Raw genomic sequence first — 23,405 nt, forward strand, 5'->3', positions numbered from 1 at the left:
CACCTGATCAAAGTTACATTTCCATCTTAGGTGTGGCCAAATAGGGCTTAGCTTCTATTCTACAGAAGTGAATTCTCCTCCGATACATTTACGGGGCTCGTGTCTGATAAGCTTAATTGCCGAGGCCTGGCGAATTCTTCAGGAAAACTTGGGTCTGTATTCTTCTCTTTATATTTCTGGGTTCGTCCTCTTTGCTGTTGCCCAGCTGAGGGACCTCTAGTCTGGCCCAGCAGTGGGCCTTTTTCGGGCCCAAGTTGATGATCAAAGCGGAGTATTTAGTTTTTAGACCAACTTAAAGTTATGACAAAAGCGTTGATCGGGTAACATACGATATGCTTCTGGAACACATTTGTCTTACAAAATATTGAAACAATAAAGTTTTGAACACTGAATCGAAAACAATTTTTTGCAACATAGATGTGTGCTGAAAGTATATCAAGCAGTATTCGATCAGCTTTAATTTTTACTGTGACTGAACTTCTCAACAAGGTTTGAAAAGGGAACGACTCTAATCATCAAAATATGGAGCCCATAAATGGGCCGGACTTGACTGTGCAGGGACAGATGAATTGGACGGCTCGGGACAAAATTGTGTCTGGAATTGTATTTAGTTTTGTAGGTAGCATTGCTCTTTTCTGAATTTACTTTACAATGCTTCTATCTTCTTCTTCTTCTTCTTCTTCTCCTTCTTCTTCTTCTTCTTCTTTTTTTTGACAAAATACAATGCTTAACTACTAGTATTTGTTACATATTGTGTTACAACATCGTAGTAAAGAACTCTCACCCAAAAAAAACATAGTGAAGAACTTCGAAGCAAATTACATAAGCTCAAATAATGCCCATGAAACTCAAAAAAGAGATAGGCATGAGCTAGATCTTCCGTTGGATCTATCAACCATATGGTACATTTTTAATTGGTCTTGACTAATAAAATTGTAGCCGACGCAACAAGATAAATCTACTTTACAGAAAGCAGACGCTGAATCTTTCTTTACCAGAAGAAAAAGTTTGACAAGATTTAAAGTGACAATCATGTCGCTCTTAATGAAAGGTGAAAGATCGTAAACATGAAATGAAGTTCCCTATCAACGTCACTCGTGACCAAAAAAAAACCCTACTCACTCATGACAATTGAATGATTCAATTCATCCTACGTTTGAAATTTGCAATTTTTGTTTTAATGTTCCCCCAACCCTAAATCGTAAACCTTGTGTATTTGATATCAACCACTCAATTAAGACTGTGTACAAGTAAAAGACTGGGAAGAATTCATTCACCGTGGTAGAATCAGAGTGAGAGGACATCATCTTCTTTTGAGTTCAATTTTTCCCTTTTTGGAAGAGTCCAGTGATAAATCAAAAATTATACTCCGTAGTAAACTATTTCAAAATTTTATTCCAAAACCCGACACAAAGCGGACATAAATACTAGGAAATTGAGGTATTCCATTCATCATTATTAGTTCAAAAATGTTCACACCAGCGGCTAAAAGTTGCGTAACAACAAATGGTATTTGAGTGACATAGTTGAGTTGTCTGGTTTGATTGGAAAACGGAAGAACTATAAGAAGACATAATATTATAGACAATGCTATAGAAAAATGCTGTTTGTATTTAACAAAATTAACCTTGATGAGATCAAACAAAAATTAGAAGGGGGAAAGCAACACCTCTTCTTATTTCCTTCAATTTACTTGATACAGCACACTAGCATTAGGACATTCCATGCTTATTTGACCCATTTGACCCTTGGATAATGGGAACTTTACAGAGATGCATGCTTTAACCAATATGAGGAAGGCCACAAAAACAGTGATATTTGGGCCTTAGAAGTACAGAATGGGAAGAGAGTGTGAATCAGTCATGAGCAACAACCACCACTTGTTTCCCGATGTTGCGGCCGCTGAAAAGTCCGGCAAGGGCTGAGGGGCCACTCTCAAGGCCTTCCGCGACATCTTCAGCGTAGAAAATTCTTCCTTCTCGGATATAAGGCAGGATGCTTTCCAAAAATTTGGAGTAGGAAGGAAAGTAATCGATAACGGCGAATCCTTCCACTCGCACACGCTTGAACACAACATGCATTAAGTTTTTCACCCCCTCAGGCTGCTCAAGACTGTATTGGGAGACCATTCCACAAACAGCTATGCGGCCGTGGTTTCGCATATTGAGGAGCACTGCATCCAGCATCTTCCCCCCGACGTTGTCGAAGTAAATGTCGATGCCTTCCGGGAAGCACCTAGCCATAGCAGAGAATAGAGATGTAATGGTGCTGAGCACTTGAAACAGAACAAGTAACCAAAAGCAAAATCACTATCAAGTAGTGATATCACATTCCAGACAGTGAATCTGAACCAAGGATGTTTGGACGGCTCAAATTGTGCACCCCTCTGTACTACAGGGTCCTCAGTTCCAAGAGCAACATCTTAGACTTCTAAATTTCCTTCCTAAAATTCAGAAAGTTACCTTTTCAACGCTGCATCCAAATCTTGCTCTTCCTTATAATTGAAAGCCTCGTCAAATCCAAACTTATCCTTCAGCAGATCAATCTTGGCACGAATAAAACATACTAAAACAGGTTAGTTTTATCCCGATCGATTCATCGAATCAATGGAACAAAAAATAGGTTTCAATCCACAGATTGGTTTCACTACTTGGATACCGATTCTTCCTATGCCATGCACTTGCTTATCTTCTAGGCAAGGATGGATCAAGAGGCATATGAGCCCGGGCGACCGCCCTACCCATGTTCCGAATTTCCAGTACAATTGTATATGATGAGTTAGTTACCTTTTCCTGACTTCCAGCACTTCCAACAACGTAGCAGCCCATTAGTTTTGCAAACTGGCCAACAAGCTGACCAATTGCACCTGCTGCTGCTGATACAAACACATATTCTCCTTCCTTGGGTGCACATTTCTCATAAAACCCATAATGAGCAGTCATGCCAGGCATACCTATTTATAACAATTTTATCACATTTAGAGAGAAGTGAAAATATAGAAATCATCAAGCAATATCCCAACAATCTCCACGACAAGAATTTTAGAAATGCAATTATTATATGTGACTTTTTTTTTATCCCCAATTTATATAGTCTCGCCACTGCTAAATTTTATTATATATACTAGTCATAAATCTTCTATAGCATAGTTACAAACAAAAGAGAGAAGAAATAGTCTTCTAACTTTGAGTAAAAATTCAAGTCTCCCTTGAATCGAGTAAAATTTTGAGTAAAAGATGATTCGGCATGAGTTTGAAACACTGGGGTGGCTTTTAGGCTTTTTTTATTTTTATTTTTATCGGCGAAAGTCAATATTTGTTAGATAGTTGAGATAGAGAAGGTGATCATGAATTAATTACCCAAAATTCCTGTGTAATATGATAGTGGTACATCAGTATGATCAATTTTGAAGAGGCCTTCAGGCTTCGTAATAAGACTGTACTCTTCCCATCCAGTAGTTCCCCAAACCAAGTCACCCTTCTTGAAATTTGGGTGCCCTGAATCCATTACTTTAGCCACTCCATAACCCATTATTACCTGCACATGATCACAATTAAAATTCACAATATCGTACAAGTAGCTAAGAAGGCCTTTGACCTGACGGCATCGGCGCTTAGAAATACACTTATAGTGGCATGAGAAACGAGGTTAATTTGCCTATAAAAAAGAAACAAAGAGAACAAGGAGAGAGAGAGAGAGAGAGAGAGAGAGGGAGAGAGGGAGGGTGGGGGTACATACAGAACCAGGAGTGTAGGGAGTGAAAATGTCTAGTCCTCCTTGTGTTTTGTGCATTAGATGTCCCATGTAAAGGTCGCATGACAAGTAGAGGTTCTTCACCAGCACTGCATTCGAACCTTGCGGTACGTTCGCTCCAATGCTGTTGTTCGTGATGACTTCCATGTCCGAATCTTTAGGAGCACCTTCGGCATACTCCCTCAGCACCACTTGTTTGTTGCTCAACATCTCTGTGTGTGTGTGTGTGTTGGGTGAGAGATGAGCTCCTCAATTTATAGAGGAACGTTGGTCAATGACGTTAATTATCACAAGTGATTTTTTTGAAAACTAATCATGTGTCCGCACATCGACTGATCATTTTTATCGTAAGCGATGATATACATGCCCCCTTATAAAGTCGAGGGAGTTAAGGTGAAATAATGATAAGAATCGAGATTTTCTAATGTGATGATCCATCTATGATTCTTACGTGACTCAAAAATGGATGCAATCTATCATGTACGGTCTTGTTCGATTATCCGAACTGTTCATTTTGCAAGTCTTAGATTTATTTAGCTCAAATGTTGGAAATTAGGTCTATTGGACACAAAAACATCGGGAATATCAACGTCATCGCTTACTTCATAATTAACTAAATAATCTTCCAGAGTTTGATTAATTATATTATAGTGTACACAAAGAGGGAAAAACATTGGGAATCAACGTCATCGCTTACTTCATAATTAACTAAATAAATAATCCTCCAGAATTTGATTATAGTGGTATATATACAAAGATATAAAAACATTGGGAATCAACGTCATCGCTTAATCATCTTAACATCGTATTTAATTTTGGGAATTGATATTCGCGCTCCAAGATTTACTGCAGGCGCTCCACCTTTTTGTTTTTACACTGTGATGTTGTCAGCAACATCACAGTGTAAAAACAAAATATACACTGATGTTGCCAGCAACATCACAGTATAAAAACAAAAAGGTAGAGCGCCTGCAGTAAATCTTGGAGCGCGAAAATCAGTTCCCTTAATTTTAATTAAGGTTTACGATAATTAATTAAGTACAGCCACGTAGGGGTCAAGTTGAGTTGGACCGGATTAGCTCATGGCTGACGTCTAATTAACTTCCTCATTTTGTTTGGTTCTCCCTCATAAATATTTTTTTAATTTTTTTTTACTGTTGCGTCGTCCGTGTTTTTTTTCATCTTTAGTGATTTCTTTTATCAAATTTATTACTTTTTTTTTTTGATGTATATAAACATACCTCTATTAAAAAAGAAAAAGAGTTTGTTAAAATGTTTTAAAAATTGACAAAGAACGAAAAATACGCAAACTTATAAAACTTTTTTTTTTTAATCTCAAAACTGACATTTAAACAAAGTGTTGAAGTTCCTTTTTTTGTCCAACCCCGGGTTAGATTGTCGCATATACTGTACTATACTAGCAATGGGTCATTGCTAAGAGAGAAATTTATTCACGACACTCCGCGCAATCTTAGCCGCCCAAAACACTTTTGAACGGTCGAGATTGAGCATCGTAAAACTTATTCACGGTTTCTTTTTCTTTTTTTTTTTGAAAATGTCAATTTCATTTCTTAACAAGTCCGAAGGCAATGATTACATCGCAAGCAAAATACAGGAGTGCACCGAACTACCTACTCAGGGATTAATGGACACCCTACAAAAGCAATCAACACTAGGTGCCGATATGAGAATTCCATCCAGGACTAGGCAGAGAGAAATCGAAACGAAATCCCAGTACAAACCATTACACAAACATAACAGATGTAATCAGAACAACAAACAGATCACAAGCGAAAAGGCCGGCCGAAGACCAAATCCTCCTTCTCCTTGACCTGCAGCCGTCTCCGCCGGCGCAAGGCCAGCCCACGACAGAAATCAACCAAATAGGCAGCCTTCCGGTCCCATGAACTACTGTCCTTTTAGCATGCCAGCCGATCAGAGAAAACTCCGCAGTAAGCCTCCGCTGCCACAGCAAGCTCCTGCTTGCGACCTTAATGTGTGTTGCAATAAGAATGCCCCAAGCGTAGGGCTAGGTCGGTTGAAAGCATAATAATAATACCCAGAAGTCCGGGGTCGAATCCTCAGGGAGCGCATCCATAACTTGTCTCAGAGATTAGCTTTAAGAGAGTTTTAGTGTTAGGACCGCCAACCGATCTTCGGCTTTTAGACGGCCAACTTGAAAGATTTGGTTAACTGGCTACTTAACCTAACTACGGCTTTTTGACTGGAGGTTAAACTAAAGGCTCGGTCTAGGGATAACTAACAATCATAACGCAAGGATAAGCTCGATTCTTCTCTTTTTAACGAAAGTGTTAAACATGTCTGGGGTCCTTTTTGAGCATTTAGACAAACACGAGGAGGGACATAGCTCTAGGTATCAAATGTGGCAAAAGGATTAACCATTGCTTACATTTGATCCAAGAGAGTAACACCTCAAGGTTTTGATTCATAAAATAGGTCCTTGCCATGTTTAAGCTGGAAAACAAGAGTTCTCGAGAGGAGAACGAGCCCACCCCTGGTTACGGGATGTTAATCATCTCATAACCTAGTCTTGCTACACTACTCACACATAATGAAAGGAGAAGTGATATGGATTAGGATTCGGATGAGAGAACACGAAATCATGCTGAAAGCAGAAATAAAAACTAGATTAATAAGGATCCCAATGAAACTTACAACATTAATGAAAGCAATCCTCCTCCAAATCCCCAAATCAATGCTCCATTAATGAGGGAGAAAAGAGTTGGTGAGAAGAGGCGGTAGAGAAAGAAAAGAGCTGATGTCTAAGAACATAACATAACCCTAAAAACGTGCAAAAGAGTATTTATAGCATCCCTTTAAAGTTACAAAAGAAAATAGAAATCTGCAGAAATTGGGGCTTCCTACCGGTAGGCATTGATCTCCTACCGGTAGAACGGCTTCGAGCAAAAGGGGACACTGAAAAATCTGGCTTCCTACCGGTAGGCATTGATCTCCTACCGGTAGAACTTGAATGGTGCAACTTTGTGACCTCTCTGATTAGGCGTTGGACCGGTAGAGCAGGCCCTCCTACCGGTAGGAATGAGATTATACCGGTAGGCATTGATCTCCTACCGGTAGAACTTCCTTTTCTACGAATTTTGATCAGCTTCTTCTGGACTTCTCCAAACTCTCCGGGGCTTCGACACAGCTCATCCGGACTCCGCTATCGCTTCATTTACCCCACGGGTCCCCGAATCACGATGGGATAGGCTCATGGCGTTAAAACTGCCTTATTAAAGAAAAGAACCTGCAAACACCAAAACGCACCCTTCGCACAATATCATTCAAAAACATAGAGTTATGCGCGCGCGCGTACCAAAAATGAGCGAGATAAGCCCGAATATAACCACAATTGTGGGCTTATCAGCTCCAACCACGCAACCGAAGCAAACCAAACTAGGTCCGGCCGGCTGAGCGTGGTCACGGCGACCGGTAACCTTCAAGAAGACTATCCGTTGAAACTCATCCACAACCCATACCAGAACAAGAACGAAAAAGAAATTATTTGCCCACTACCACAACCTCACCAGATCCGGGGGAGACGCGAATCGGTACACAACCGGACTGAAAAGACCAGCCGGTAGAGGAGATGAAAAATCGTCAGAAAAGGAAAAGAAAACCCTAATTTCAAAACACCTCACCTTATTAAATCCAACCACCGACCACCAGCTACCAGATCTGAGACTCCACTGTGAGGACCGAACGGAGAAACCCACGAGCTATGGCCGGAGTCCAAGCGCCGAGCTCAACAATAGACGAAACGAGAACTGAGAGGTGTGAACAGCAGAAAGGAGGGGAGGAAGGGGGGAAATTAGGGGAAAAAGGGGGGGGGGGGGGGGGGGGGAAGGGGGGGGGCGGGGGCCCCTCCCCCAACGGAAAAACTTAGCTGTAGAAAAGTTTAGAGAGAGAAACAAGAGAGATTCACGGTTCTTTCATGAATAAGTTTTTCTCCATTGCTAATGAGAATAGGCATTTCCGCCTTTACTCAAACCTAAACTCCGATTCAAAGTCTTTCAATCCTTCAAAGGGGATTCAAACCCAAATTTTCAATGGCTATTTTCTGATGGTGGCAGGTGGTGGTCGTGGTGCTTTGTTGGTCAGCAATTTTCGGTGGTCAGCAGTGATTTTGGTGGTCGCGGGAGGTGCGCAAGTTTTCGGAAAAGATAGCAGAAGCAAGATCGAGGGTATGTTAAGTATATCAATAAAGGCTTTCTACGCCCAACTTGTTAACAGAAAATTGAGCAAAGAATTGATAAGCCTTTACTGATATCGGATTGAGCTGATTTTTTTTCAAAAAAATCCTTAAAAAAGATTTTTTGAAAAAATTGAGTTGCTCCGATCAAATGTTTGAGATCCCAAAGTGGATCTCACAAAACGCGGTATAGTGTAACGTCAATAGCAGGGTTCTTTTCATTTGTCATTATGTGGGGTATCTATTATGGACACGGGGCTCTGCTGCCCACCATGGGCAGTAGCCCCTGCCCACACCTCACACACACCTCACACGGCACCGTTTTGGGAAGGAAAGAAAAACCAAACTTTTCGTTTGCAATCTTATAGAGCAGAAACGTGATTATGAGAGCTCTAGAATTAAAATTTAATTATGTCTCTTTAGAATAATATGATCAGAATAATAAGATCTTCGTGTCAATTCAAACGGATTGAAAATTGGAGCACTTAATTTTTTAATCAATTTTTTAATATATAAACGGTCTAAAAAAAAATTAAGTACGCCAAGTTTTAATTCGTTTGAACAAGTACGAAGATCTTATTATTCTAATCATATTATTCTAAAGTATCATAATTAATTTTTGTCTATAGGGCTCTCATAATTAAGTATATGCTCTTTATTTAGGATCCTGTAGATCAGAAACGTGATTATGAGAGCACTATAGACAAAAATTAATTATATCTCTTTAGAATAATATGATCAGAATAATAAGATCTTCGTATTTGTTCAAACGAATTAAAAATTAGCGCACTTAATTTTTTTTAGACCGTTTATATATTAAAAAATATGATTAAAAATTTAAGTGCTTCAATTTTCAATCCGTTTGAATTGACTCGAAGATCTTATTATTCTGATCATATTATTCTAAAGAAACATAATTAAATTTTAACTCTATGACTTTCATAATCACGTTTCTGCTTCATAGGATTGCAAACGGAGAGTTTTGTTTTTTCTTTCCTTTCCAAAACGGTGCCGTGTGAGGTGTGTGTGAGGTGTGGGCAGGGGCTGCTGCCCATGGTGCGCAGCAGAGCTCCCGCGTCCTATTGCATGGCATTGCATAATAGTAGACGGGTTTGTTAGCTGCCTTGCCGGAGATGGTGTGCCGGGTTGGCCATGTTTTCGAATACAATTTTCGGAAAAAAACGTAAGCGTTCGTTCACAAAAATTAACAAGTTTTGCATTTTAATTACCATGTTGTTCACAGAAATTAGTAACTTGTCAATAAATTTTTTTTTTTGTATAGTAATTCCAATCACAAATCTACCTACAACTTATTCACTATCGAAAATAATTTGACATTTCTCAACAACTTGCTCACTACCGAAAACACCTAAAAACTTGATTGCTATAAATTTCTTCTCACAATTTACTCACTACTGGAAACACTCCCTTAGTAGTAGCACGGTCTTTATTCTCTAGCTTATTTTGGCTGTTTCTCCGGCTGGTTTTCCCAGTCCGTTTGGGTTTTTGTCTGAGTTTCCCCCAGATCCGAAGGGTGCAGTGGTGTGCTGATAAGTATTGGGTTGGTTCCATGGGTTTTCTGCATTTCCGGTTTGAGGCAATGGTGAATAAACACCAGGCTTTGCCCTAAGGTTTTGTTTGAGCACTTGACATAAATCTGCAGAAGTGGGTTTTCAATCACTGGTTGTCGTGATCGCGAGATTTGGAATTTTAGCCTATTACGGATTTCTTTTCCGGTCTCCGTGCTCAAAGCCTGTCGTGGCAGTAGGGGCTTGCCTCGGAGCCTCTCCTTCGCTTTGGATTGAGGTATCGGTTGCGTCCTCAGTCAACGGAGCATCTTCTCCTCGCCCAGAGGCGACCAGTATGCTTACTGGGCAGCAGTCCAGGGTGTTGGATTCTTAGCTTGTGCTTGTTTCATAATTTCCATCAAAATATTTTGTGTTGGTTAATCAATTGTAAGTTTAGTTATAAAAATGGGAGTGTCACGAGACTTTCCCTTTATAAGATGGAGAAAAGGGTTCTCACTTTGGAATAGTAATAGTAGACTAGCATCTCCAACCCAACTAACTCAAGTTTTTACTTAGATTTGAGCAAAAATTGGCGTGAAAGCTAGCATCTCCACCTCTTTACTTGGATGTTGAAGGATTCCAACGTCCACCGCCACTACTACCGCTTGTCACCACTGTCTCCGCCGCTGACCAAATCTCACTCTTTTGCGGCTCCTTCAACGCGACAGGCAAATCCACTGATTTCTCTTGATCTGCTGATCAAATTTTATATTTTTTATACGAAGACAGAGAAAAGGAATGTGTTTGTTTCGGCCTTTCGGGCCAGAATTTGTTCCATGGCATCTTTTTACAGGGGTGCACATAGTCTGAATTGGTCCAGTTTTTTAGAAAATTAATAACCGGACCATTTTAAACGGTTCTAGAAAATTGGGAACCAAAATCTAACCAATATATGCATGGAACCTAACGAGAAACACATCGCTTATTCATATGAACTCATAAAAATTGAAAATTTAAAGCACCAAAAAACTCATAGGTAAAATAAAAATAGAAATTTTATTAAAAACTTTCCTAACAAATAAGATTTCATCTCTAAATAAATTAACTTTAGCATGAAAAGATTAACCTACAAAATTCAAATTACATATTTAATAACACACATGTATGTATTTTTATATATATTAGTTCTAATTGGTCCGGTTCGGTTCTAACCACAATTTTTTAATTGAGAACCAGTAACTGAATCAAAATTAACGATTCTTATTTTTTTGAAACCATAACCTAACTAATTAATCGCAGAACCCGACTAAATCAGACGGTTCGATCCGAATTGAACCGGTGTTTGCGCTTCAGGCAGTTTTCTTGAGCACTCCTATCTTTTTATACCTATATTTTGGAGGCATTTTCTGCACTTTGTGTTCTTGATGAAAAAGAGTTAAATAGTAACATCTTGAACTATCACCTTGTCAGATATCAGGACAAGTGAGTAGGGAATGATTGAATCGAACCAGGTGCCATGATTGGTTGTTTGGTAGAATGGCAGAAGACATTTGCCTTATTTGATTCAACTCTCATTTCATCTCATCTCATTTTTTTTTTTACACTTTTTTCAATACATTTTTCTTTTTATCTCTTTTCATTCATTACCACTCATTACAGCAAAAATAATTTTCAAAATGTTGAACCAAATAAGGTGATTGTGATGTTTTAATGCTTGGAGTATTATTTAAGGATCTTGTTTCACTCATTATCGTACTTTACTTGCTTACCATTTTGAAGAATCAAATTTTCCCTTTGATAGCTTGTAACTGCTTGTTTGTTGGAGCCTTGGAGGAGAAGAGAGTGGGATAATGGTGGGGCGCCGAGATAAGCTAAAAAGAGACATAGTTTTTATTCGGTGTTTGGTTCGCCTTTAGCACCCGAATTGCAAAAATTACCAAGGGTGTGAAAAATTACCAAGGTGCTTTCGTAAACTCTCTAATCCTTTTTTATAAGGGAAATAATATTGTTACTCTAAAAATGAATACAGGCACTCAAAAATCAGTATAACTCCAAAGCCACTTTTCTTTATTTTTTGAAATGCTTGCATCAATTTTTGGAGTGTCAATATCATTTTCCATTTATAATCTCATTACAAAAATGATATACAGTAGTACTATAAGGACAACTAATTGATTTCCCGTAGATTTCCTTATCCATCCGCTCAACCAGCAATTTTTTTTTTTTTTTGAACATCCACGTATTAACTACCAAACAAATACTCCTACTATTCTTAACTAATCCTATCCTCGCTTTTACTATATCCCACTCTTGTCCACTTTCATTTCTTATCTCATAGTAAAAATTTATCTGGCCATCAAACGAGCCGTACGTTGCCAAGCACCCTAGCCCAGCGGAGCGTCGAGCGGCATCCAACTATTCATCTCGGTACAGACGATTTGAATTGAACTTGAGAATCTATAAATCTGAACCCTCTACTGCTTAGTCAAAATTCAAGCCATTAATATATTCGAGATGAACGATCGGATCGGCCGTTCGGCACCGCTTGGCAGCTCCCAATCCGAATCTCTGAGAGAGAAGAAATGGATAAGATCAAAACTTGTTATTGATTCCCATTTAAAGAAAAGAAACTGTTCTTATCCGATAATTTAATTGACTTTAACGCGGTTATCAATCCGCCAAACTCTCTCTCTCTCTCTCTCTCTCTCTCATGAAACTCTTTCCCAATACCCAACCAACGAATCTTCATTCAGATTTCAACGCACTCAACGTCGGTAACCGCCGTGCTCTTCGTTTCCCATTCCGATCTCCACCCAAATAAGCTCGCTTTTTCTCCTCCCTTTCCTCATCGATGAGCTTGGGTTGCGTTACTTTTGATAGGCGTTAGGGTTACGAAGAGCATACGAAAATGCCTTCGGTGCCCACAGTTGAATTCGTAACCCGTAGCGTTACCCCTTCTCTGACCTCTTTCTATGGTAAATCATGCTCTCATCGCCTGAAACGTTTGGAAAAAGGCGACCGGCGTGGTAATCTTAGTTAACGTTTGATCTGTTAGCGTTTCGTTTTGATTTGGGGGATTTTGTTGTTTGGATTTTGTTTTTTCTTGTCCGATCTTCTTCGAGTAGTTTGGCCCAATTAGTTATCAACAAATCGGAGATCAAGGTCGTGAAAGCTTGGTACTGCGCTGTGGGTTTCGCCTGCCTAAGGTAGTTTTTATTTGTGTGTATTTTGACTTGAAATAGGGTTGGAATTTTTTTTGGTATTTATAGTCCATTTATATTTTCTTATCATGCTTGTTTATTTGCTCCGGTTTTAATTGAACTCCGCCGGTGGATGCTATGATTAGTCCCACAATTAGTTGAGGGCCCGGAGACCTGAGATATCTAAAAAGATTTTCATAACTGTACCATGTATTTTGTAGCGATGCAGGGGTTTTCCCCAATTTACAAATATGTAACTCCTCAATGCGCAGATAATACATGTATGAACTGTGATTGTGTTTAAATCGGCTGCCACTGGTGGACGTTGTGATGGTCCCGGGAATCAGGATAAGTGGAGATATTCGGGGTGCGCGTAAGCTGGATCATTGGCAGAGCTATACCTTGGGGTGGGGTGGGGCCCCCGCGTCCCCCAAATTTTAAATTTCTATTAGTTTAAAGCTTCTTTTAGAATCTTAATAATTTTGGTTTTACTTAATAAAAACAGGTTATTTTACATTCTCATACAAAAAAATTACTCAGGGTGGTGGACGTTGTGATGGTCTCGGGAATCGGGATTAGTCGAGATAGTCGAGGTGCGGGTAGGCTAGATCATTGGCAGAGCTACCTTGGGGCTGGGGCGCCCACCGAATTTTAAATTTCTGTTAATATGACTTCTAATTTGAGTGTTATTAATATTATTAGTGTAATAGCTTCTTAGAATCTTAATAATTTCGGTTTTACTTAATAAAAACACGTTATTTTACGTTCTCATTTTTCAATTTCTTTCACAAATAAAAAATAATCATGTAAGTGTTGTAGTCTAAAGAATAAGAACAAAATGATTCATATAGTTTTACTGCATTAGGCTAGAATAATTTTAATTTCAATTTCAATTTAGAAAGGTATTATATTGCAAAACAAAAAAACTATGATATTATAAGCATATGTTTAGATAAAAAATTTGTCTATTTGTCTATTATGTTGGGCCCCCTCAAGCCAATATCCTGGCTCCGCCAGAGACTGAGATATCAATTATATTTTACATAATTGTAGTAAGCATTTTGAAGGAATACAGGGGGTTTGCCCAATTTGAAATTACATTCCACGATGCGCAGATCATACCTGTATAAACTATCTTTGTGTTTTCGTTTACCCTTCGTCCACTGCATCTTGTTGTTTTCCATTAGATGTAGTTACTTGTGAAAGGATTGATGCTCTAGGAAACAAAAACTTACTTCAAAGAAATCCACGAACACAGATAACTACTTCAAATTTGTACATGTTGTCTATGTGCCCTCACGCTCATGGTACGTTTGGTGAACAGTTGTTCTCACCATCACTTCTGCTTTGCTATTCGATAACTGATGTTTGATGTTGCATAAGTTCACTTTCTTTAATTTTAGGTGTTCTTGTTGCATGGAAAATTTTTTTTTTTTCCCGCTTAATACTTTACCACGTCGATCTTGATTAAAATGAATCTATTTACTGGTTGGTTATGTTAATTTTTTATTCTGGAAAGGTTACGTTAGTTGCACTTTTTCTTAAAGTCAAATGCATAGCTATAATATATGTACGATTCATGATTTGTGTTGTGACTTGTGCGTGGGTCAACGATAAGCATAGATTCCATGAATGGAAAATAGCTGTGAATTGATGATTCGATTTTGGCTACTTTTTGCATTTTCTTTGTTGGAAAAAAGGTCATGACTATTTTTTAAAAGGGCTCTTGTATAATATATGCCATTTTTTGTCGATGTTTCTCCTTATTTGCTCTGGAAAATAGATTTTCCTCTCATTAGTACTATAACAAAGATGACAAATTTATCTTGAGAGTAAATAGAGGCAAAGACAAGATGACTGACAATAACCTGAAGAGTGAAGACATTCTTATGGTTTGATCACTTTGATTGTATTTTGAACTCTTTTCCACAAAGGGTCATACATTGATTCACGAGTCCACATATCTTGCAAATTGCATTAGAAGCATACCATATGAATTTTCATGTCGCTGAAATGCATAAATATAATTTTTTCATGGATTTTAGAAGTCATGATATAACTGAATGATTCATGATTCGATTCAAATTATTCAATTCACAAAACAAAAAGGGAGCATTTTGATTCTTCATTCGTTTCCCGGTTGACAACTATTGTCAAATGCTTGAATTTCACAATCGTGCTGTGCTTGTTGCCCAACTACTATTTTCTTTTTTTTAGCTAGCTTTTCCGTATGATGTAACCCTTTTGACCTTGCCCTTCTTATTTTTTATAGATGTAGAATCTTCTTGTGTATAAACTTCTAATGTGATATCAGTCATTCTCCATTTGCTCTACGGGTATCCTTTTTTTATTGGTTATGAAGAGGCTCATTTGAGGAGGTATATCTATGAGAGAACCAAATCATCCAATTAGTTTCTCTGTCAACACTCTTTTAAGTCTTCATTGTGACCTGCCAGATCCGTTGCCTCAAGTACTTGTGGCATTTGTAAATACATTTTGCTTTGCAATACCTTTTTGCCTCATATCTATTGGGTTGTTTGGTAGTTTTCACTTCCTTTGGAATTGCCAATTTTCTCGGCGTAGATTCATTAGAAAGTGACAAGTCCTTTTAGTTGCTTTATATTTATATATTCTTCTTTAATAATTTGGCAATCCGGGGACCGGTCCCACCATCATCTAGTGGGGCTTCATTATTTTTTTAGATATACCGTGACACTTATATATAAGATCTTCACTCTGTCTGTCACCCTTCCTAACCCCTTTCTCTATTTTTCAGTTACATGCAATGATGTTGAAGTAACTTGTAATTTGTTCTCTGACTAATTGTGCTTTGTGACTAATTGTGCTTTGGCAGTTCCCTGACAGCTTGTGATTTTCGCAATGAACCCTGGTTCTCCAGAGGATGTCCCAGCTTCTAAAGATGTTAACAGGCCTGATGCCTTGAAGAAGCTGTATACAGAGCCATCACATTGTAATCGTCATTTCTTGGAATATATATCTATTGATGAGCTTGGAAACAGTCTGGCTGAATTTCTACGTGTTCAAGATGGTCAGTTATTGCCGTCAAAGTCCATTTTGTGTCAATCTTCAGACAAAACTGATAACCCCAATGAGGAGATGGAACAAGAATTTGAAGATCCTGGTCAATCTGAATCGGCGACTGTAACTTCGGAGAAATGCTTATTCAAGTTTGCAACATTTCCGTCCTCTGGTAAGAAATCCCCAGCTTCTGTGCCTATCGATGGGGAAGATGACATAGCTGCTGCTGTATCGATGCAAAGTGGCTGTGAAACTGTTAAGCCTGCAAACCCTCGATCCATATCTTTGCCTGTAAGTTTGCATTACATTTGACCTTTGAATTCAGATGTTTTATTCTGTCTTTCGTATTCCCTATTATCATGTCACAATCTTTGGATTGATGCTGGATAGATCTATGGGATATACACTTGATTGTGTGTCTTAAAAGTATCCTATCATCAGCAAATACCTGCGCCGTATTTAGTTAAATTCAAATGACGATGCTGGTGGATGTGCTACTTTGACGTAATTAATGAACTCCTTTCGACATATTCGGAATATTGTTCATTTCTCGTGGGGTTGACTATGCATGTCTAGGTGATTGGGGTCAAGGCTGTAGCCATAAATTTGATTGAAGGGTGGCCTAGATAAGTGGAGTGAAAGTAAGAATCCCACATGAAATAACTGTTATTTATTGTTCAACAACAAATATAAAACAGTGAATTTAATTACTTCGTGTTGGAAAAGGTTGGGGATACCCATCTATATTGAAGGAATACTCTTGAAACAGAGGCCATGTAGTATTTTTTTTCTGGGGCTGGTCCAGATATATGATAAAATGATGTTCGAAGAGATGGTTAATAGTGCAAGTAGAGAACTATCGTCCATATGCAACTTCGTCTATGGTGGGGGGTTAATCCTTTGGCACTAATGGGAACTGTGAAGTTTTTGTCTGTGTTACGTATCTCATATTTATTTAATCCCTCAATTTACTATTTGCCTGAGTAACATTCTAAAGATATGATGTACTTCCCTTGAGTAAATGAAGCTTTTCGGTCTAATTGACCTGCAACTTTCTGGAAGCAATATTGTATGTCAATTTTTGATTATAGGCCGAAATTGTTTCTGTTTGTGTCTGCAAAAAAGAATTGCTGTTTATGTCTGCAAAAAAGAATTGCTGCCAATCAGTCTTTTCAGGATGGATGAAGTTATTCTTTATTTCTCTGAGCTGGTTATGTATATGTTGTTGAGAAGTGAGAACCAGTATTCTGATGGGTTTTTTTTATAAGTTTTCTTAACGGTTTGATTTTCTTCTTAAAACTTTTGTTTCTTTTCAGACACATTTTAAGCTTGTATCAGCTCTGAAGGGTAGCCGCGAGAGACAGGGGAAATCCCAAAAGAAGCTCACGGTCACCTGGGCTCCGGATGTCTATGATCCTCCTCCATCAGCACCAACTCTTTCGAGAAATAGCAAAAGACGGCCTAAGAATGAACGGAAGAAGTATGATAAAAAGAATGGAAAGAACAAACAGAAAGGCAAACCTTCTAGAGTGGGTGGCAGCAAAGATAAGAAGCAGGTTCGAAAGTACAGCGAGAGTTCTAAGAGTTTTTCCCAGTGGCCAAATAACGATAACACAGAGTTTGAATTCAATGAACCCTGTGAGAAATTGGAGCATTTTGGTGTTGGTAACTCAGACGCATATTGCGGGAGTAGTTTCCTTAAGAACTCTATCACAAAGTTGCACTTCTCCATGGCAGAGGCTACGTAATCTGTCTTTGGTCACTACTCACTGGTTTAACTTTCTTGTCCTTGGCAGTGTGCATAAATAAGTTTAGGCTCCGGTGTTGTGCTTCAGGGCCTTCTTTATCACACATTTGTGTGGGAGCCACATTCTTGGCGGTGAAAAAGGCCCGGTGCTCTAGGAGCTAAGAATCATTTTCTGTTGTGCTGATGGTATTTGTAGTACTTTGGAAGTTCTGACAATTTTCTTTTGAAGTGTGTTTGTTTTAAATCAGCGATGGTGCACCCTGTGAACTATATAAGTTGTCTCTAATGAGTGCCCTGCGACATACTCCTTGTCGTTTGGGGTAATCGAAATTGTAGTCCTTGTTTTTTCTGTTCAATTTTAGATGGTGGGAAAAGAGTGCCATTCTTCTCTCATTCATCCAAATCGCATTTGATGCCATACGCTAAACCGGACCTAGGCTCAAACCACAGCAGGACATGTTTTCTGAAGGGGTATGCCCCAGGCTTACTAGTCTGATTTGAATTGTTCATTTTGTTCGGCTTGCTAAGTAGATTGTACATGCCAAAGATGAACTGTTCGGAAATATTTTTCTTTGAGTTAAATATTTCAAATCATAGCTTGTTATTGTTCTTCAAGAAAGAATGTTCATTTGGGTTTTGGTATTTGATTCATCTCACTTTTGTTACGATCAACAAACTCACAGTTGAACAGAATGATCCGTTTGAATCCCGCCCCCATAGACCCAGAACAGGACTCATTTTAAGCGCATGACACCCTGCTGTGGCCCTCTGGGTGCCAACCTGGGTGATAGTATGGCATTGGCAATGGATTTGGCTCTCATGTAGTCACTGGTTCGAGGCGTGCCGATGCTCCCTTGCACTCGTAATATGCCAATTGCCTTCTTCTGTCTCGGGTGGGGGTGGTGGGCACTTACGGATTTCAAATCTCCATCGCAGGTTTGGAGTTCGTATGATCACATTCGGAGAACAGTTGCTACGCTTGGTCATCCCTCGTCCGGGGGCCGGAAGTGTTTTGTCAAAAGCAGCTCCTCCGTCTTTACCGAACCCAAACAAACAAATAAGTCCATACTTTACCAGCCTTAAAGGGGAGTTAGTCCACTTCACAAATTCCCCAACCATATTAGTTGAGATTAGGTTAACCTTCATCTCCACCTCATCTCAAGAGCTTGAGTACCGAATTGTATACTCCACATGATATCTATAAATGCACTCAAATTAAAGAACTTAAACACCGGATATTCTTCGTCGCGGATTTTCGATGTTTGAAATAACTCTCTCTCTCTTCAATTCGATACTCCAACGCCTCACCCTGCGGTGGCCGCTCCTGCTGTACGCCGCGACGTGGACGGCGATCCTGACAATCACCGTCGCCGTGGCGTCTTTCTCGCCGGAGTTTGCGTTCGTGTCTGCGATCTCTCCGACTTCGGCCTTCTCTCGGCCGTGCCCGGCGGAGGGATCCGTCAGGGTTCCGCTCGATGTTCCGACGGAGGTTATGTGTTTTCCGGCTCACATGTTCCAGCGGTCTAAGCTGGACACGGTGGTGCCTCCGGTTTTCGCGGCGGTTGTTGTCGCCGGCTCGTTTTACGTGGTCCGAGCCCTTGGGTTGTGGGAGGTGGACGACGAGGCCTAAGATTCCTTTCGGACCAAATTTAAATCAATTGCGAACAGTTTATTAGTTGAGAACAAAATGACACGAGAAATGTTACGAACATAGACACCGATCACAGATGGTTTTGAAACCGTCAAATGTTATGAGTTTCTCGTGCATAGTCACCAATTACAGATAGCGGTGAGTGACTATGCACGTAGCGCTGCTGAGAAGACACGAGAGAATATATGGAGTCTTTTATTTCATCCCATATATGATGATAGCTGGGTGCGTGCTTATTGACCGAATCTCGAACCACGCCATTTTTGTCTTTTGTGTTTTTATTTTGTCTATTATTGTTTACAACCCTAGATGTCTAGAATAATTTACGGGCATTTTACTGGGAGTAAAGCTACAGTTTCCGACGGCCAAAATCCCGATCGGAATCCCGACGTCCCGCCGGGCACATTCCGGTAACCGGACGGCCGACCCGAGCCGTTCAAAAATTCTAAAAAAAAAATCGAGTGGCCTTTGGGAGAATAAACGGTCCGACGTGTGTAGGTAGCCGATTCAAGCACTCCATTTTTAGCCGATCCAAACACTCCATTTTTGGCAGATCCAAACACAAAAATGGGTTGTTTGGATCGGCCATCTACACCGGTCGGATGCCGTTTATTCCCGCTAAGGCCCACTTGGTTTTTTTTTTTTAGAATTTTTGGACGGCTCGGATCGGCTGTCCGGTGGCCGGAGTGTGCCCGGCGGGACGTCGGGATTCCGATCGGGATTTTGGGTCGGTAAGGGTAGACTTTTCCTTTTACTGGGATCTCAATTAATTTTTGAAGGATGAATTCCAAAATCTACTACTCCATTAGGAAATGTATTTAAAAAGTCAACGTAAAGTCCCGTGTTCTCTTTTTCTTTTTGCTGTTTTTATTCCTGGGGGTTTCCCACCTCATTTCCCTTGTGTTTTCGTGAGAAAAAACAAAAGATCGGACGGGATTTGTTACATTTGCGATTCCGAAAATTATTCAATACTCTCGGAATATGTGAGAGGAGAGATAGAGCATATTGTTCATATACTCCAGGAGTATTGAATAATTACTCGATTTAGAAAATTATTCAATACTTCGAAAGTATATTAACAATATTCAATACTCCTGAAGTATTGAATAATTACTCTTGGGATTTCTACTTCAGCGGTGAAGTTTGGGAAATTTTCCAATCGTCCTCCAAACAAAGACAAGATTGGATGAAAGACACATACTTTGTGTGCGCGAGTGAAAGCGTTTTTAAAACACATTCTAGGCTACTAAAATTCGTAAGAACGAGAATTGAGAGCACGAGCGCAGTTCGATAATTAAAAGCGGAAGCGCAGAGCATTTTCGAAGGGTTATATGACTAAACGGGTGACATTTTGAAGGATTATGAGATTTCTACGACTTCAAGGTTGAAGTTGGTAAACAAAAACAAATCCACGTTCACCAAGATTTTCAAGCAAATCACTGGGATTTGCTGCAGTTGATCGTTTTCGATCATCCCACTTGACAAGTGCCTTGTGCCAACATTGTCAAAGATGGCTCAGATAAATTGGGTTCAAAGCTATTCTGAACTTTGTGTGCCCATTAAACCTTGCATAGCAAACCGATGAGTGCAAATCGATCAACATTATAACACATTGGGAACGGACGTGTTATAAAATGAACGTTGCATGTTGAGCCGCCCGCGTGATTCCGTCCGCTCATGTTTTGAAAACACGCCGAAGACGCATACTCACAAATAGAACGCCATGCATGTCCGACCGATCGATTGGCGGAAATGGACGTCGGAGATATTTCTCAAAAAATTCACTTTTTTTATTGGGTACGTTTGCAAGTTTTCAAAAACCATAATGGGTGTGGATTCATGAGCCTGATGAGGTGTATTCGCACATGACACAAACCACATGAAGTATAAGAGCATCCGCAATGTAATAATCAAAATCAAAAGATTGCTAAAGTTAGCAATGTGTACTTAAAAAAGTGCTTACATTGTAATAATCAAAGTTAGCAACCTCATAACCAATAATCAAATTTGGGCATTTGAATAATCAAAAGTAACAATGTTGGACTTCACATTGTTAACTTTAGCAACCCTCTAAATGAATAATCAAAAATTGACATGGTAAGTTTTGATTATTCACTTTTGATTATTACATTGCTGATGCTCTAAGTGGACTTTGCCCTATTATTATTGCAGTAATGCTAATGACACAGATTTTTCACCCACAAATTGTGCATAGATTGTGATGTGCGGCCACTATGGGTCCTACACAAACAATCCGAGCCGTTCATTAAATTTAAAAACATGTTTTCAAGGGCCCTTAAGAGAAATCAGCTCAATCCGCTATCTATAAGTGTTCGATCCAATCATCTAACTTTTTCTTTCAAGTTTTAAGATCCTAAAAACTGAATGAAAAGTTAGATGATTGGATCGAATACTTATAAGTAGCGAATTGAATTGATTTCATGCAAGGGCCCTTGAAAACATGTTTCAAATTTAACAAACGGCTCGAATCATTTGTGTGGGACCTGCAGTGAACCCCACATCACAATCTGTGCTTGAAAAATCTGTGTTGTTAGTATTACTGTAATAATTGTCTTGTTAGGACAGGGCACTTTTAGGTTGCTCTTCTATCAACTTCGGAAATTTTTGTGCCGCGCGAACAATAAACAAAATCAAATTGAAGAAGGTAAATGGAAAATCATTTGGATTTTGCACAATCTAGCAACAAAGAACAAAAAAGCTAACAGATCACACAATTTCTTTTTGAGCAATGAAATTGTGTGTTTTGTTAAAAAAAAAAAAAAAGAACTAACAAAGAGCTGCAAATCCAGTATAAAGGTATGCACTTTGATGCAAGGACGGAACCGGAATTTTACCCTAGCAGTGGCGAAATATATTCTAAAAAAATCTAGTAGTGGCGAGACTATATAAGTTAGGCATAATATTTTTTTTACATATAATAATTGCATTTTCTAAAATTCTTGTCGTGGCGGTCGCCGCCACTAGACCCCCCTGATCCCATCCTTGCTTTGATGGTCTAAGACCTCGTTTCGCTTTCTCTCAAAATCTTCTTTTTCAAAAAGAAGGTGATTTCAAATTCAAATATAATGAAAATAAAAAATAATTTTTTAATTTTTTTTGCACCGTTTAAAAGATCTCAATGAGATCTATCAAACAAGATCCATATTGGTAGAAAAATTATTTACATCAACCCAAAATTTTTAACCTTGAAATTACCTTCTTTTTCTCAAAACGTTCCTTTTTAAAAAGTGGAATGCCACCAATGTCTTACAGTTGCAAATTAATTGTCTTTCCTTGTTTAATTATTTTTTTTATACTACTTATTTATTGTTCCTTTTTTTCTTTTTTTTCGATCAAATAGAAATTCATTTATTGTTCCTTTGGACATAAGAGAGTCATCATGTGCATCACACCCCAATTATTAGTAATATGGTACTGTACAAATCAATTATAAAAAAACGAATTTACTACTACTCGTTGAAAGTTGAAACCACCTCTCTCTCTCTCTCTCTCTCTCTCTCTCGTCATACATGCATACATACGGGGAGGCACCTGTCCAGATTCCTCTGTACTGGTCCAGTTTTGTGCCTTTCTGGGTCCACACCAAACTCACAACGGTAATTGAAATCGTTGATTTGTTTTTCATGAAAAATAATTATAATGATTTAATTGAACATAGATAAGTACATGACCACAACATATTTTTACAAGAAAAAATAAAAAATATAAATTTTGTACTATTTTTTTCTCTAATTTTTTGGGTACAAATTTGTTGCGTGCCTACCAATTTTTGATCAAACTATAGTAATTAGTTAGCGTGAGTGATATTGTTGGCGAGATCTATAGAACGATTTCGATTATTGTTGTGAGCTCAGAATGAGCTTGTAAATGCTCAAAATGAATCCTGAAAGCCTCGTGAAATTATACAGTAAATCGTAAGTACGGTCACGTGGTACTTAGACCGCTTTACAATCACACATTTTTATAGCAAAAATGCTACTTGCGTAACCGTTGTGTTGATTGTGTGCATAATTCTGACCGCCTAGATGTATTTGGATGATTTAGATTTTTATAGGGTCTATCACTAAATAAATGAACCCCACAAAAACATACTTTATTAAGGCCCCGTTCCAGAAACTTTCTTAAAAAATAAACAGCTTATTTTACATTTTCAAACTCAAAAATAATATAAATGAAAAATAAATTTTCAATTTTTTTTGCATCTTATAAAAGATCTCAATGAGATCTTTCAAACAAGATCCATAGTGCATATTTTTAGATTTCAATAAACCTT

The 23,405-nt window shown here is 38.8% G+C and overlaps 3 protein-coding genes across 3 annotated transcripts; 2 read left to right on the top strand and 1 right to left on the bottom strand.

Annotated features, from left to right (window-relative positions):
• Positions 1-1,657: 1,657 nt before the first annotated feature.
• LOC131326347 (2-alkenal reductase (NADP(+)-dependent)-like) lies at positions 1,658-3,997 on the bottom strand. The gene is made up of 5 exons (XM_058359101.1): positions 3,739-3,997; positions 3,360-3,537; positions 2,787-2,953; positions 2,463-2,545; positions 1,658-2,235 (listed from the first exon to the last, which is right to left on the bottom strand). The coding sequence occupies exons 1-5, from the start codon at positions 3,961-3,963 to the stop codon at positions 1,857-1,859; spliced, it is 1,032 nt and encodes a 343-aa protein (XP_058215084.1). The 5' UTR covers positions 3,964-3,997; the 3' UTR covers positions 1,658-1,856.
• Positions 3,998-12,092: 8,095 nt separating this feature from the next.
• LOC131326348 (uncharacterized) lies at positions 12,093-17,790 on the top strand. Its single transcript, XM_058359102.1, has 3 exons — positions 12,093-12,680; positions 15,529-16,004; positions 17,030-17,790. The coding sequence occupies exons 2-3, from the start codon at positions 15,555-15,557 to the stop codon at positions 17,459-17,461; spliced, it is 882 nt and encodes a 293-aa protein (XP_058215085.1). The 5' UTR covers positions 12,093-12,680; positions 15,529-15,554; the 3' UTR covers positions 17,462-17,790.
• Positions 17,791-18,635: 845 nt separating this feature from the next.
• Positions 18,636-19,319, top strand: LOC131326349 (uncharacterized). The gene has a single exon (XM_058359103.1). The coding sequence runs from the start codon at positions 18,719-18,721 to the stop codon at positions 19,088-19,090; it is 372 nt and encodes a 123-aa protein (XP_058215086.1). The 5' UTR covers positions 18,636-18,718; the 3' UTR covers positions 19,091-19,319.
• The last annotated feature ends 4,086 nt before the right edge of the window (positions 19,320-23,405 follow it).

The sequence above is a fragment of the Rhododendron vialii genome, chromosome 5a (assembly GCF_030253575.1).
Source record: "Rhododendron vialii isolate Sample 1 chromosome 5a, ASM3025357v1".
In the NCBI taxonomy this organism is placed as follows: Eukaryota; Viridiplantae; Streptophyta; class Magnoliopsida; order Ericales; family Ericaceae; genus Rhododendron; species Rhododendron vialii.

What these genes read in the sequence shown, in the direction of transcription:
- LOC131326348 (XM_058359102.1), top strand. Translation starts at nt 15,555, where the DNA reads ATGAACCCTGGTTCTCCAGAGGATGTCCCAGCTTCTAAAGATGTTAAC. An exon ending in CTCGATCCATATCTTTGCCT is followed by an intron (nt 16,005 to 17,029) that starts GTAAGTTTGCAT and finishes GTTTCTTTTCAG; the next exon opens with ACACATTTTAAGCTTGTATC.
- LOC131326349 (XM_058359103.1), top strand. Translation starts at nt 18,719, where the DNA reads ATGTTTGAAATAACTCTCTCTCTCTTCAATTCGATACTCCAACGCCTC.
- LOC131326347 (XM_058359101.1), bottom strand. Translation starts at nt 3,963, where the DNA reads ATGTTGAGCAACAAACAAGTGGTGCTGAGGGAGTATGCCGAAGGTGCT. An exon ending in GTGCTGGAAGTCAGGAAAAG is followed by an intron (nt 2,546 to 2,786) that starts GTAACTAACTCA and finishes ATTCGTGCCAAG; the next exon opens with ATTGATCTGCTGAAGGATAA. An exon ending in TTGGATGCAGCGTTGAAAAG is followed by an intron (nt 2,236 to 2,462) that starts GTAACTTTCTGA and finishes TGCTATGGCTAG; the next exon opens with GTGCTTCCCGGAAGGCATCG.